The sequence below is a fragment of the Haemorhous mexicanus genome, chromosome 26, assembly GCF_027477595.1.
Source record: "Haemorhous mexicanus isolate bHaeMex1 chromosome 26, bHaeMex1.pri, whole genome shotgun sequence".
Classification (NCBI taxonomy): Eukaryota; Metazoa; Chordata; class Aves; order Passeriformes; family Fringillidae; genus Haemorhous; species Haemorhous mexicanus.
Genome location: NC_082366.1, coordinates 135,703 through 151,102, shown reverse-complemented (window position 1 = coordinate 151,102; position 15,400 = coordinate 135,703). Strand labels below are relative to the sequence as shown.

Below are 15,400 nucleotides of genomic sequence, written 5' to 3'. Positions count from 1 at the left end.
GGCTGTGTAAGATGACCCGTCCCGGACTCTTGGGAAGGGTAGTAATGATGGCTTTAATTGCTGGTGCTCTGGGGAGCCCAGGAGAGCCGTGCTGTGAGTGCTACCAACCCCTCGAGGAGAGAGAAATAAGCTCCTTGTCGAGAGTCCATATAGGTTTTAACCCTAATTGTGTTAACCTCTCCCAATTGGTCTTTTGTGAAAAGGATGAGAAAGGATGGATGGCCCATAATACTGCCACTTTTATGCAGCAACTCCTGGGAGAGTGCCCTGTAAGAGAAGCCAGTTTGGGCTTTGAACATGATGTTACTGAAACAAGCTTGTTAGATCGCGTAAAAAGACAAAAGATGGTAAAAGCGGTAAGAAAAATGGTTTGTAAAAGGTATCTAGCAGTAAAGAGCTTTGCTACCCAGTGGATCCCAAGAGATCCAAATAAATTTAAGTCTGTTGAGAAAAAAGAAAGGGACAAGTGTATCTGTCATGAAGTATATGAACTTTATGAGTGTACTGAAAAAGAGTACATTTTGGAAAATGAAAGAACTGTGTAAATGTTGGGAGAGCCATGTTGTAAATGATCAAATCAGCAGCCAAATTTATAAAAAAAATTTTATAAATTTATTAGATCGACAACCAAAAATAGAATATTATAAAACCGCCACAGCCAAGACAGTGTCAACCCCGGACTTTGACATTGGGTGAACCTAGATCAAACTGACGTAGTGTCAGCGTCTCCCCAGAGTTTCTCACCAACTGCTCCAGGTAGCCAGTTTATATACAGTTTATTCTGCCTGAAGCAGAAATGACCTAAGACTTCTGTAAGTCCCTACATATGTATAACGGGGACTATACAGATTCAGTCCTGTACAAAAGTTAGTCCATAGGTTTGGATGGCTGTCTGGGCTCCTTGAGATAGTCCATTTTTCAGTCGAGATAGTCTTCTTTTCAGTCGTAGCCAGGACCTTGCCGTTCCTCGATGTAATCTCTTCCAGGTGCCGTTCTGTGAATGTTGGCTTGGCAATTTGACCGTCTATGATAGCTGAGCCTGTTTTCAGAGAGAGTTTGGAGAAACATGAATCCGAACATGGATTCTCCAGTTCTCTGTTGTTGTAAGGTTCATCAGCTGTCGCAGACTCTGGGATGACAGTTCAGTGTTGTAGTGTTTGACAATTGTATGATTTCAGATGTGTTATTGGTTATGTGTATTATCTAATTGATTTCTAATTGCTGTCATTTTACATTTCCCTATGCAATTGCATAGAGACTGAAACAGAGTTGATCAATGTTTTATTTTCATATCAGGACCCATTCTTCACCTCCGAGATTTTGAGAAAATCCTCCAGTCTCTTTGGGGATGTGGATTTGTTTGTTTTTTAGCAGGTACAAAAGTCCAGGTGAATCTCAGTGAAGAATGTGAAACTCCATCCAGTGCAAGACAATGCTGACAAGAAGCGTGGGCAAGAAAACGCTGACCATTCCATAAGCAGAAAAGAAGATATACAGATGTGGACTGCACAGAGATTCCAACCCTTGTGCTTTGCCCACAGAAGACTGTGGACTTCGGGTCACTTCATGGGTGTGGGAATCAGTGGTGTTGTAGAATTGTTGTTAGATGATAGCTTGTTATATTTTAGTAGGGCTTTTAGTTCTCTTGTTCATTGTGCCATGAATTCTTTTGTGCATACGGCGGGTTGTGAGCCAAGTTGCCAAAGAGGTCTTCTTGGTACAAACAGAAGGGGGAGATGTTGGAACTCAGGACATCCCTCTGGGAGTCCGGAGTTTCCTGGGACCCTTGCCAGGGGGCTAGGAGACCCTGGCACACAGTCCAGAACACCAGCAGGTTCGATTACGAACCACGGAACAAACTGTCACCTTTATAGAAAGAGATAAAGGCCACAATAGTGTAAATAGTGTAAGAATAAAATAATTACAGAGTCTAAATGTAGGTTTTATGATTTTTGGTATAGGGTTTTCTGGGGACAAGATGGAGGGATTTGGGCGTGTCTAGCCTTTCTTCTTCTTCTTCTTCTCTACCTCCATCTTGTCTGGTGATGTTGGCACTTTTAGGTTAGTCAAGAGTAGAAACCCACTGTCTAATATAGATGATAGGTATTGGAAAATAACTGTAAATATTGTACACGTAGTTTGTAGTATATAAAGATAACACCACCCTGGGGGTGGGCGGAGTGCCTCTGACTGTCCTGCCGAATGGATCTCGGCTGGACAGGGAGAAAGAATTTTATAGATAAGATGCAATAAACAACCTTGAGACTGAAAAAATGAAGAGCCCTGACTCCTTCTTCAAGCACCAGGCTGGGAAAAGAAACTTTTGAACTTTTCTCGGGGTCATTCTGACAGCCAGAGAGAGAGACACCAGCACACAAGAATAGGTGGATCTTCCCTATCTCCTGTTGTTCTAAGGTAACTAAGCACAAAAATGGCTTTAGCTGTTTTTTTCCTCAGGGGATAACCCTGTAGTTCCCCCTTTTTGTTTTTGCAGTATGCCCTTGAACGTCTGATGAGCACGCTCAATAATTGCCTGACCAGTAGTATTGTGAGGAATACCAGTGTCATGTCGAATACCCCATAAATTACAAAAATGCTTGAATTGTAAGGAACAGTAAGCAGGACCATTGTCAGTCTTAATTGCTAAGGGGACACCTAATATGGCAAAGCAATTGTACAAATGTTTCTCAACATGACGTGCTGCCTCACCTGTTAAGGGAGTAGCCTATATAACACAAGAATAGGTATCAATGCAAACATGTACAAACTTTTTCAGACCAAATTCTGCTACATGAGTTACATCCATTTGCCATAATTGCAAGGGTTGAGTACCCCTAGGGTTAATGCCAGTGCCTAAACCAATGTCATCTTGTTGACGATCAGGACAGGATCGCACAATACCAGAAGCATCAGTAAAAGGGAACACCAAATTGTTTAACTAACATTTTAGCAGATTGATGAAGAAAAGCATGGGAAGTTTTAGCCTGCTGAAATTTATCAGGGTTTAGCATTGGCCAGACAGTGGCTACCAACCGATCAGCTCAAGCGTTACCTTCAGACAGACCAGGGAGAGCTTGATGACTTCGAACATGAGTAATAAAGTATTCCTGCTGTTGTTGATTTAGGTTTTTAAGCAATCAGCTTAAAAGGGAATACAAATGCTTGTTACTCACCTCTTAAGTACTGCTCTTTCAAGGCATTGGACACAGCCAACTACATAAAGTGAATCAGAAACAATGTTAATGGTTTCATTATCCTAATTTTCAAAAGCTTCAATTACAGCTTTCAGTTCTAATGTCTGCAACATGTCTTTTACTTCTCCAAAAATGACATGCTTTTTCCACACTTTGTCTTGCTGCCAAGTGCAGGCAGCCCTTTTTGACCTTTTACCTGCATCTGTAAATACTGTCTGCCCCGATACTGGACAGTCAGATCTCCAGGGTCTGTCCTCCAGATGCTGATGTCCCAATAAAGATAACACCCGGTGTCGTGGGTGTTGTGAACTTTACCATCATAACCAGCCAAAGATATCTGAAAAGAAACAGAATGTCTAATTCCCCATTCAAGATACCAGTTAGCCAATGGTACTACAATTGCATATGGTTCGTGTCCCCAGATTTCCAATATTCTCCCTCTGCCCTTCATAATCAAATGAGCAAAAATTTCCAATCAAGTGGTAATAGTTCTAGACTGTTTTACAGGTAAAAACACCCATTCCAAAAGAACTAAAGGATTAGCCTGAGTTTTAAACCATTGACAAATCAAGGCAAAAGGATGCTTGGCAAAGTAGTCATCCTCCTTGCTCTGATTGATGATCGTCAATTGAACTGGAACATCCTCAATCAGACGATGTGCATGTGATGTAGCAAGCTTTGTGGCAATGTGATCCAAGACCCGCTGTTGTCTCTTATCCAGAGTCTGGCGTTCATCTGCCCGAGATGAAGTACCTAGTAACTATATTAATGGATCAAGTTCTGCGTTAGTTATCCCACAAATAGTTCTGATCCATTGAATATCTCCAACTAGCTTCTGAACATCATGTACAGTTTTAATTTCAGTGGTAATGGTGAGTTTCTGCGGTTTCACTACAGACTGATCAGTCTGCCACGGGAGATATTTCCGAGGAGCAGAATATTGCACCTTATCAGGGGCAATTTTTGATCCCCTTTCCTCTAGCAAAACTGTCATAGTATTTAAAACAGTTACGAGCCTAATTGTTTTCCAGCCACTAATATATCATCCATGTAGTGATTGATGATATACTCAGGGAATTGCTGCCGAACAGGTTCTAATGCCCAAGCGACATAAATTTGGCACATTGTTGGGGAGTCTTTCATGCCCTGGGGCAAACAAATCCATTCATACCTTTTGTAAGGTTCTGCCTTTTTAACAGACGGAACAGAAAATGCAAAATTACTCATGTCTTCTGGATGCAAGGGAATGGTGAAAAAACAATCTTTGAGATCAATGATCAATAGATTCCATGACTCAGGTATCATAGTAGGAGATGGAAGACTAGGTTGCAAGGCACCCATACTTAGCATTACTGCATTAACAAATCATGTAGCAACCTCTATTTCCCACTCTTTTTCGGGATGGCAAAAATTGGAGTGTTCCAAGGGCTAGTGGATGGCTTTATGCGCCCTTCCTTAAGCTTTTCTTGTACTAATTGTTGAACTATGGAAAGCTTTTCCCTTGACAGCAGCCACTGATCAATCCACACGGGGGCATCAGCGGTCCAGCTAATTTTGAGGATCGGCTGCCCTCCAGTGGCCCCTGCTAAAAAGGCTTTTTAACAATGGTAGCTTTTAACTGGCTTAACAGATCCCTGCCAAGCAAACCTAATAAAGTACCAGGAGTTTGCATGACATAAGGCCTTGTAGATACATTCACTCCATCTGGGAAAGTAAAGGAAATTACTTCTCTGCTCAACTGAGTTGCCTGAGTCCCTCCAATACCTGCAATGCCTGAAGTAGGATCAACCAATGCTCAATTTTTTGCCTATATTGTGTTTGAAATGATGGTTATATCTGCTCCAGTGTCAATTATGAGTTTCTTAGTAATAGAATCACCATTAGGATGTTTCAGAGTTACCTATTTGTCTGGTTTACCTCTTGTGATGTCCATGGCCCAATATACTTCTGGTTTACCAGTGGAACCAAAGCTTCCTGTTCCCCGCTCCTTGTAGCCTGTACAGGGGACACAAGACTTAAAAGGAACAAGCTGAGCAATTTGTGAACCTTTGGGAATAGATACAGGCGGGAAAAATGTTCTAACCATAATTTTAACAACCCCTTGATAATCTGCATCAATAACTCCAGGGATTATATCCAATCCCTTTTTACTGGCAGATGATCTCCCTAACAGAAAAGCACCAAGCCCATCCCCCAAGGGTCCTTTTACATTAGTATCTATCAGGTGTACAGCAGAGTCTGTGATGGTAACATCTACTGTGGTTTCCATGGCCACTCCGGCGCTTCCAGAAGTTGACGATCTGATTGAGTAAAGTCCTCCTCATCCTCCACGGGAGGCTGAGCTATCCAGGCAGCTCTCGGTATTGCTTTCATTATGTGGGGAGTGGGTGCGTTCCCAAGGCCGTTTCCCTGGAACCGACATTCTTTAGTATTGTGGTTATCTTTTTTGCAGATAGAACAAAATTTTTTCATAGTTGCAGAGCGACACTGACTCCTAACATGTCCAATTTTACCACATCCAAAGCACTTAATGTTCTTTCCTTCTGCTTTCTTTTGCAGCTTAGAAAGCAGTGGTTTTACTGCATCCTGTACTGCAGCAGCTACATAGGCTGCTTTTTGCCTTTCTGTAGTCCTAGCCATCAGTTCCAGCATTTCTGTGACATCAGCTCCCTTCTTTAGTGTATCCAAAATCTGCCAAGTTTTATCATTAGCATTGTCAAAAGCCAGCATATTAAACAATTGTACCTTTGTGTCTGAATCCAAATCAGGATGATCATAAATAGCTTCATACAATCTGTATACAAATTTATCAAAGTCCTCATTCCCTCCTTGGTGAATTTGTGTAAAGACTTAGTGTGTAACCCATCTGGAAGTGCAAGGATAGCATTATAGGCATTATAGGCTAGTTGTTGGCTGATCATCAATGCTCCTAGCCTGGGGCAGAGGCAGTAGCCCAGAGCCCTTTGCCAAGTAACTGTTGTGCTGTTAAACCATCCAGAGGATCACCCTGCTCCCGAGGTTTTGCTGCTTCCTGGGCACACTGTTCCTCCCAGCTTTTATGGAACATCACCTGCTGGTGGAGTGGTGTCTTATTAGGGTATACACATCAACTGGAATAAATGTGTTAGAGGTAAAAACATACTACAGAAGTGACTGTGCAAGTTGGGACTTTAAACCAAATTGTGAAATTGCAGCTCTTATTAACCTCTCTAAAATCTTCCAATTGAAAGGTTCCCAAACTCTACCAGCAGCATTAGTTACTACAGGAAAAGCCTCTATGTCATTTGAGAGAAAAGTCCCTTCTACTTCTGTAATAACTCCCTTTCACTTTTGTTTCTGAACTGCTTCTATTTCAGGGTCATATTCCAACTCTAATTCCACATTCTTTACAGCGTGAGAGGGAGGATTTTGTTTAATCGGCTTGGATGCTGGCTCAGAGACAAAATGAGAGGGTGGTAACTGCTTTCCTCGTTGTCTGTCTGAACCCACAATCATTGGCAAGTCCATTTTCTCAAAAGAATAGTCTCTTTTGGGGACAACTGAATCCTTCTGTTGAGTTACCAATTTTTGCAAATTGTCCACTAAAGATTTTAAATCCTCTTCAATAGAAGCATTATTCATAATAACATCTCTTTCCTTGTCCTTTATAGCATGTTTAGTTTCTAAGTTACTGTTATCAACAGTTTTTTCACTCCGAATACAACTGTCCTTTGTTCTGCAGGCTAACCCCCCCGAAGAGGCAGTGGCTTCCTCATTCCTGCTTTGAGTTGGAGGAGCAGTCAGTGTAATGCTTAATTCTGAGCTGAGGGGTTGCGGGCTACTTGAGGGAATATCTAAGTTCGTAGAAAACAGTGGCTGAACTGAAGATACTGAAAATGCCTGAGGCTTTTCTGACTCAGAGGCAAGGGCTTCGCAAGCTGCAGTAGCAGCTTTCCTCTCTGCCTTTAAAGTCTGTAGTACCTCTATGATAGTTTTCCACAAAGTAGCATACTTAGACACCTCTTTTGCCTCGTTCCCCCCGGATGCAATGCAGTCCCACAACATCCGCCCCACAGCTTCCCATGTCGAAATCTCAAGAGCAACCTGTGCTCCTGCTATGAGATTATGATCCCAAGCCCAGTGTAATAGTCCCTTCAAATTGGAAGCATCATACTTTTGTTCTCTCTTAGAGAGGATATGTTGGAGGAGTTTCTGAACACCTTTCCCCATGTCCTCCCCGGCTGCTCACCTTGATCAGGGTGAGATTCAAGTTGTCTACGATCCGAGCTCCAGTAACCTTTTACTCTCACCGGGGCAGTAAGGATACTTTTGAACGGATTCTCTGCTCCTCGAAGGCTGGCTCCGATCCTCTGCACAAAGCCAAATTGCCATCCTTGAGTGCCTCTCGTGCTATGACACCAGGGGGCACCCGCATTCTCCACCAAAAGTGCAGAGTGCGGAGGTTCAGGGACATCACGCCATAACCAATATGATCCAGTGAAGCGAAATTTATTATCTCTAAAAAGACTATATTTATAATAATTATCTACTGTCCACACGTCTCTAGCTAATACATGATTGGCTAATCCTAGCTGTTCACACATCTAAAATATAAAGCTGATTGGATCATCTAATTTTTCACACAGCTTGCTATGGTCGTCTAGTCCACCCATGACTTCTCTTTTTTCTCACTTTCCCAAGCTCACTGACACACTTGCTGAGTCCTAATGACTCTTCTTCTTGTATCTTTTTCAAGGATATACTGACCCCATTTCTGAATATTTTCATTATTCATTGTTTGCGAACGTGTCCATTGTCCATTATTACAAGCAGGCTGGATTGTGCATCAGCTGAATGTGGCCATTGTCTTGCAAAAACTCCTCAACCTGCAAAAACTCCTCGACAAGGAGGAATCTCAACTTCTACTTTATGAAGTGCTTGTCCACTGCTGTTGCTGCTTCCTGTGTTTTCAGGGGGGTCTCCTGCAATTTGAGTTGCCCTCCATGGGTGGTGTGCTCTCCTAATTTGAGCTAACAGTTCTGCAAAGTTTAGTACAGCAGTGATTGTAGATGTGGTACTGGTGTTCATAAGCCACAACTGTCTGTTTGTCTCTTTCATGAGCCAGACCCTAAGACTGGCTCAGTTGATCTGAGCATGGTGCTCATAACACCACAGTTGTTGGTTCAATCTGTGTATGGCCCATTCACTTAACAGCTGGACTTGATGATCTTTGTGGGTCCCTTTCAACTCAGAATATTCTGTGATCTGTGACATAATGGTAATGCCAACAGCAAACATTGGCTAAACATTGGCAAGTTCTGTGAGACTGGAGTGTGTTAAAATGATCACTGGCCACTATCTCAGGAGAGATAGGAGTGTGACTGAGTGATAGTACCTTTTTTCTTTTAATCTGTCCCCACTCCATCAATGCCCAAGCACACAGATGCTTACATTGTGGCTGTTAGGCTTGCAGTATTGGGTACTTCAGCTCTTAGTGGGGCCAAATTGGCCAGAACTTCAGAAATTCCACTGCTCCGTGCAGCAAAAATCCAGCATGGGGACACACTAGCAGTCTTTGGATCAGGGAGTGCAGGTGCCATGTGGAGTCAGCACAGTCTCTGGGCTCCTTTTAGGGTTTGGGCTAACGTTCAAACATTAACATTGACTCACTGCCATCAGGCAGACAAAAGATTTAAACGTTCAAAATATCAAAACCCTATATATTGTCATTGTGATCTTCAATTGCAAAGAAAGTAGCCAATATCCACTTCTCATCCAGGACCCATAAATTAACCTTAGCAGCTTGACGGATAACATCTTCTCCACTTACTAAAGTGATTTTAACTCAGCATCTGGGTCATACACCCAGGTTCTTGGCATCCTGCTTCATTAGTACTGAATGCTGTGCCCCTGTATCTATTAGAAATGTAATTAATCATTGACAAGAACCAACTGGAATCTGGATGTATGTGTCATTAGTACGTATATATTGATAGGGTTCCACTTGTTGCATTTCAGTCTCACTTGGCTTGTGCCTGGAATGCTTTTGCAAATCAGGCACCTGAATGGACTCTGGCACAATACAGAGTGAAATGGTAGCTTGCTTAAGCATTTCCTTTGCCGTTTCTTTCAGTTTTCATCTTTTTCCTTTCCTTCCTGGAACTGTTTCTGCAATCGTTCAATTCTCAGTAACAGGGGTAAATAAGGTTTCCTCTCTCAGGTCTTGTTTCTTTCTTCTGTAATTTTCCCTATTCAAATTCTAAAAAATTGTCTTTCCCTACACTCTGCTGAAGCAAGTAGGGTCCCAAGATGATCTTTCTTGGTCATAAGTTTATCCACTTGAATTCTCAGCTTTTCTCCTGTCTCCATCTCAGAAGCCAGTGGTGACTTTGATACCTCAATTTCTGTGTAAGTCTTATTTTTGGTGATCTTCCTTAAATGTTTGCAGCTGCCAGCCCCCAGCTCACTGAGGATGGCAAAAGTTGTTTCTAAGACTCTAATTAATAACATTAGCCTGTGAGGCCATGGCAATGATAGGTCTCCCAGGAGTTCCAACTCCCACATCAACATCTTTATCCTGCTTGTGGCATAAGAGTGCAACTTTCCTTTTCCCCAGGCACTCCATTCCAGGCACTACATTCTCCAGAACAGCAGTGGATAATTTATCACTTCCCAAGAAATTCCTTTCTGCAAGCCTTTCACTCAAACTGCATTCCATCTTGCACTAGAACCCTGCTGCTCCTTTTTGGGCAGTCTGCTTCCTTGGTGCAATTCCAATCTCCTGATTGTTGTTCTGTTTACTCATTGTTAAGTGAAACCAATTCTTCTGCCATAGCTAATTAGCCCTAAAGATCTCTTTCCCCACAATAAGGGTCTTTTCCCTTGCCTTCCTCTCTGTGGGGTTACCACTTGCTTCAAGTGATCTTGAAATTCTGCTGCAGTGTTTTATCACATCCAGCAAAACTCTAACGATGGCACCCACATTCTTGGTTAATGAGTGATGTAGGTGAGGGCTGTCCTGGAACATCTGGTCATTCATCATTTGCAAAAACACTGCCTTCTGTACACTTTCTGTCCCATGATCTATTGTTGGGGTCTTGATCCTAAGCAAATCACTCCTCTCTAAGGGATTCAACCTCCTGCTCAATGGGTGGCACTCTGAGTTCAAGACCACAGTTTTCTCTGGTCACTCACCATTAAAAATACTTCTGGTCTCCAGAAGCCTTGGGCCTCTGCCTCAGAAAAATGATTTAATCACCCCCTGCCAGAGGCACTCTCCAAACATAGCCAGTTTCTGATTACTATGTAAGTCTGCTACACTTTTCCTGGAACTTTGCTGTCTTGGCTGCTGTGTACCACACTGTTTTAGTAACAGTGCGCAGACACTTACTATCACAGAAGGTTTCATCCTTAATTTTGGGTTTTAATGTGATTTCCTCATTATCAGATGTACTGCTGCTTATAGGGTCCTTAGAGCATCAAAGAAATTTTCTGTCCTGTCCACAATTTATGTTGTTAACTTTCTTTGAAAGTTCAGTAACAAAAATATTCCCCACCAAAGTCAGCATCAGCCTGTCTGGGGAAAAGAGAGGGTTGAGAGACCCCAAAACTGGAGGTATCCCAAACCAGGTGGGTGGGGGCTAGGCTGGGATTTTAGGGGGGATATTTGGGGTCCCTGAGGTTTGGGGGACTCAGAGGGTACCCCAAGGACGGCAGGGATGGGCAGGTTTAAGGGGATTTGGGGTCCCAGGGTAAGTTTTGGGTTCTGAGGCTCGGGAAGGGTCTCCAAGGTATGGAGGGGGGTTGGGGTCCCAGGGCAGGGTTGGGAAGGTCTGTTCTGGGGTCCCTCTTGTGCCCTCAGGTGCAGGCCCCACCCCTCCCCACTCAGCATCGCCCCAAGTAGCAGCAGCGGGAACAGCAGTCTGGGAGCGCCCAGAACCCCCATAGCCCCCCCAAGCCCCACCCCCAGAGCTCCACCCATGGACAGGAGACCTCCAGAGCCCCACCCTCTTGGGGTACTAAGCCCCGCCCCCGACAGGCAACCCTACCCACGTTGAAGGCACCTGTAAGCACTGCCCCAAAGCCCTGACCTCCACTCAAAAAGTGAATCCTCTAAGTGCCACCCTCCACCACTATAAATAGAACCCATTAGACCCCAAGACCTTCCTGGCCCCCCATCCCATGTGCCCTCACCTAAAATACTCTCAGAGGCCCTCTTCCTGTGGGTTCTCCTCCCCTCCAGAGTTCCTCCCTGCGGTGCCTCACCTCCAAATCCCCTCCATCCTCCCCAGCATCAGCACCTAGGGGTCACAAACATTTATTGGGGTACAGCAGAACTGGGAGGGCCTCCACTAGGGTGGAGGTCCTGGGTAGGTTTCCCTGGGACTGGCATACTGGTGATGGGATTTCCAGGGGGATCATGGGTAGGGGTCCTCAATAATCTGAGGGGTGCCGGACTAAGGAAGGGGACCTCCACCCTGGGATGGGTCCCTGAAGGGGTTGTTGGGGATCCTGAGGTGGGGGAGTCTATGGGGTGGGTCCATGTGGGGGATTTGGGGGACCCCATGGTGAGGGGTCTCAGCATGATGGTCCCATAGGAGGTCCCAGTAAGATTATGGGTGTGAGATTGTCAGGACAGACCCCCAGGGGGTCCTCATTCAGATGCCCCCCGCCTCAGGTCCCCGCAGGCGCCGGGCCAGCTGCAGATCCTTGGGGAACAGGGTGACTCGGCGGGCGTGGAGCGAGCACAGGTAAGCATCTTCCAGCAGCCGCACCATGAAGGCCTCTGCTGCCTGTGTCCCAAAACCTGAGGGAAGGTCCCCAAAGCCCCCCAGCATGCCCCAACCCCCACACCTCCCCCCGGGGCCAGAGACCCTCCCCAAACACACACCCGGGGGGCAGGGTCCCTCCAAACCCACCCATGGGTGACCGAAGCACCTTGTTCCTGTAAATGTGTTAGGGGGGGGATCAACATCAAGTGACCCATCCTCAATCCCCGACAGACCCCAGAAATAAGGGACCCCTCCGCCCCCCCACCCCAGCACCCAGAGACCCTCTCAACATCCATGGAACCCTGTCCCCGAACCCATAGACCCTCCCCCAGCCAATGGAAACCCTCCTAGACTCCCCCTCAGCTCCCATCACATACACTCAACAAACCTCTCAGCCTCATCCAAGCATTTAAAGAGACCTTCCTGGACCTCCCCAGCCCCCGAGAGACACCCCTAGCACCCACAGACCCCCAACCCCCATGGAAACTTTCTCAGCACCCATGAGATCCCCCCCAGCCCCTTCCCCACCCCCCTAAGTCCCTGGATCCCCCTGCAGGACCCATAGGACCCCTCCAGCCCCTCTGTGACCCCCCCCCCCCTCCACCACGCCTGGGCCCCCCAAGCCCTACCTCCTGCAGTGCCATCAGGGCCATGTGCTGCCAGCGGTAATCGACCCCACGCGTGAAGAGTAGGCAGATCTCCCGCACCTGCAGCAGGGAGGGCACGGGGAGGGGAGCACATGGGGGCAGCGGGGTCACAGTGAGTGCGGGGACATTGGGACAACATGGAGGGGATATGGGGGCATTGGGGACATCCCAGGCTGGGCCACCACCATGGCGACACCCTGGAGACGTGGAGACACTTTGGGGACACCCCAGGGAGAGGAACACTGGGGACAGGAACACCTGGGGATACACTGGGGAGTGGGGATGTGGGAACATCATGATGGGGACACCCTGGGATCTCCCAGGTGGGAGGCAAGGGGGAAGCACCACTCTGGGAACATCTTGGGAACACCCTGGGATCTCCCAGGTGGGAGGCAAGGGGGAAGCACCACTCTGGGAACATCTTGGGAACACCCTCGGCCATGGGAACACAGAGACACCCCGATGGGATTGGGGGGACAGTGCCAGTATGGCAGGAGGGGCACAGGGAACACTCAGTCCATGCAGCCTCTGAAGGTAGCAGGACACAAGGATGTCTGGAACCACAGAATGACATTGGGGGATATGCAAGGATGTTGGGGGAGGACAGGCCCACCATGTCACGAGGATGGGGAGGACAAGGACATGGGGAGGGCTGAAACAGGGTTGAGGGGGGCCCTGGGGGAAAAGGGATAGTCTTGAGGAGTCCCAAGGGGTCTAGGGGGTAACTTGGTGGGTCTGTAGAGGGTTGGAAAATCCCAGTGGGTTTCTGGGATGGGGTCCAAGGGGAGATTGGAGGGTGCCAGGTTGGATTTGGGGTTGGATTTGAAGGGGTCCTAGGGATTGTTTGAAGGGTTCCAGTGGGTATTTGGGCAAGTCCTATGGGGAGCTGAAGGGTCCCAGGGTGGATTGGAAGGCTCTGGGGGAAGTTGCAGAGTCTGAGAGGGTTGATCTGGGGTGTCCTGGATTTGGGGATCCCAGGAGAGGGGATCCAGAGTGGTTTGGAAGATCCCAGACAATGTTGGAGGTTCTGGGGTGAAATTCGGGGGGTCCTGGAGGGGTTTGGGGGTCCCAAAGTAGATTTTATGGGTACCTGAGATGATCTGTGTGGTCTCAGGGGAGTTTGGGAGTCCATGGGGGGTGCTGGGGAGGTTCTGTGGGGGAAATCGGAGTGTCTGGGGATTTTAGGGATGTGGGGGATTCTCACCAGGCGGGCAAAGGGGCCGGGGCGCAGCAGCAGGCGGGTGCTGCTCTGGTACTTGCGGATCTCCTGCAATACCCGCTGACCTGGGCGGCGCCCTGCGGGGGCACAGATAGGGGTCTGTGGGGGCTTTAGGGGATCTCTTTAGCCTGGGTGGCACAGATGGGGGGCTCTGAAGGAACATGGGGGTTACAGGAGATCTATAGGACCTGGCAGAACACAGGGGGCTACAGGGGATCTATTGGGGGGGGGGGGGGGCTATAGGCGCCGGGGGGGCTGGGAGAAGCTGTGGGGGTTATAAGGGATCTGTAAGGTCTAGGGGGACATTTATTGTGGGTATAAAGGATCTACAGAGAGCTACAGTGATGGCCGATATAGGGAAGTTATAGGGGACAGGGAGTATGGGGGTCGGGGAAGAGGGAGAGTGGGGTGACTGTAGGTGATGGAAGCATATAGGGGTATATAGAGCACAGGCTGGGGGCGGAGGACAAGAATAGGAGGAGTCCATAGGAGTGCTCTAGAGGGGGCCTGAAAGGGGCTCGATGTGGGAGGTCCATAAAGGGTGACTGCAAGAGGAGTCCCCCTCCCCTCACTCACTGCGTGCCCGCGGCCGGGGCGATGGGGGGGCTGGGGAACCCCGGAGCCGTCGGGGAGTGGGTTTGGGGCGGGGCATGGTGGGGCCGAGTCCACCGCAGGGTCCGGGCGAGTTCAGAAGGGAAGCCGGCGGCTGGGGAAGGGAGAGTCAGGGCGAACTCAGGTGTCCGGGGCCCCCTCGCCACTCCCGGGATCCACCGCGCCGCGCCGTTCAAATCCCCCGCCGCGCCGGTCGTGACGTCACTTCCCTCCGAGCGCCAATCGGGGCGCGCGACCGCTCTGCGCTGCTGGACTCCGCGACTCGATGGTGCCGCGCCCGCCGAGGGCTCATTTAGCATAACTCTGCATGGCCCCACCCCCAGGCACCCCTCCCAGGGTTGTCTCAGTTATCGTCCCCGTGCGGTGCCAGTACGGGCTGTCTAATCGTCCTAGTGTGGTTCCCGTTGCTCCCGGTCATCTGCATGGTTCCATTTACTCCCAGAATGATTCCAGTATGATTCCAGTCCCCTGCAGTATGATTTTAGTGCTTTCCAGTCACTCCCAGTGTGAGTCCAGTGTGATCACAACGACTCCCCGTGTGATCCCTGTCACAGCCCCAACCGTCCCAATCAATTCCTGTCCCTACTAGAATGATCCCACTATGATCCCAGTCACTCCCAGTATAATACCAGTTGCCCCCAGTGTGGTTCCAGACACTCCCACTATGAACCCAGCGTGGTTCCAGTTGTCCCCTCCTGTATGATCTTAGTTGCCCCAGTTATGGTCCCAGTACCCCCAACATGGTTCTAACATCTTCCATTTGTGCCCAATGTGTCTTGGCTACCAACATGGTCCCAGCAGCTCCCTGTGCCTCCCAGTACCCAGTGGGAGTCAGTCAAGGATTACAACTGACCATGAAATCCATTGGGAGAAGCAGATTGGGGCATCAGTGAACCCATGGTGGGCTTTGGGGTCTCTTGAGGGCATTGCCTCACAGACCTCCCAGTTAACCCCCAGTTTTCCCAGTGGGCCACCACA

General features: G+C 47.8%; 1 protein-coding gene across 5 annotated transcripts; it reads right to left on the bottom strand.

Annotated features, from left to right (window-relative positions):
- Window positions 1–589: 589 nt before the first annotated feature.
- CENPA (centromere protein A) lies at window positions 590–14,624 on the bottom strand. Of its 5 annotated transcripts, XM_059868250.1 has the most exons (7): window positions 14,387–14,624; window positions 13,796–13,887; window positions 12,574–12,651; window positions 11,367–11,965; window positions 7,423–7,543; window positions 5,112–5,189; window positions 590–3,531 (listed from the first exon to the last, which is right to left on the bottom strand). In XM_059868250.1, the coding sequence occupies exons 1-4, from the start codon at window positions 14,460–14,462 to the stop codon at window positions 11,831–11,833; spliced, it is 381 nt and encodes a 126-aa protein (XP_059724233.1). In that variant the 5' UTR covers window positions 14,463–14,624; the 3' UTR covers window positions 590–3,531; window positions 5,112–5,189; window positions 7,423–7,543; window positions 11,367–11,830. The 5 variants fall into 5 exon arrangements, with proteins under 5 accessions (XP_059724233.1, XP_059724231.1, XP_059724229.1 ...); XM_059868248.1 differs by having other exon boundaries at window positions 590–5,189; XM_059868246.1 differs by having other exon boundaries at window positions 590–7,543.
- Between the last annotated feature and the right edge of the window lie 776 nt (window positions 14,625–15,400).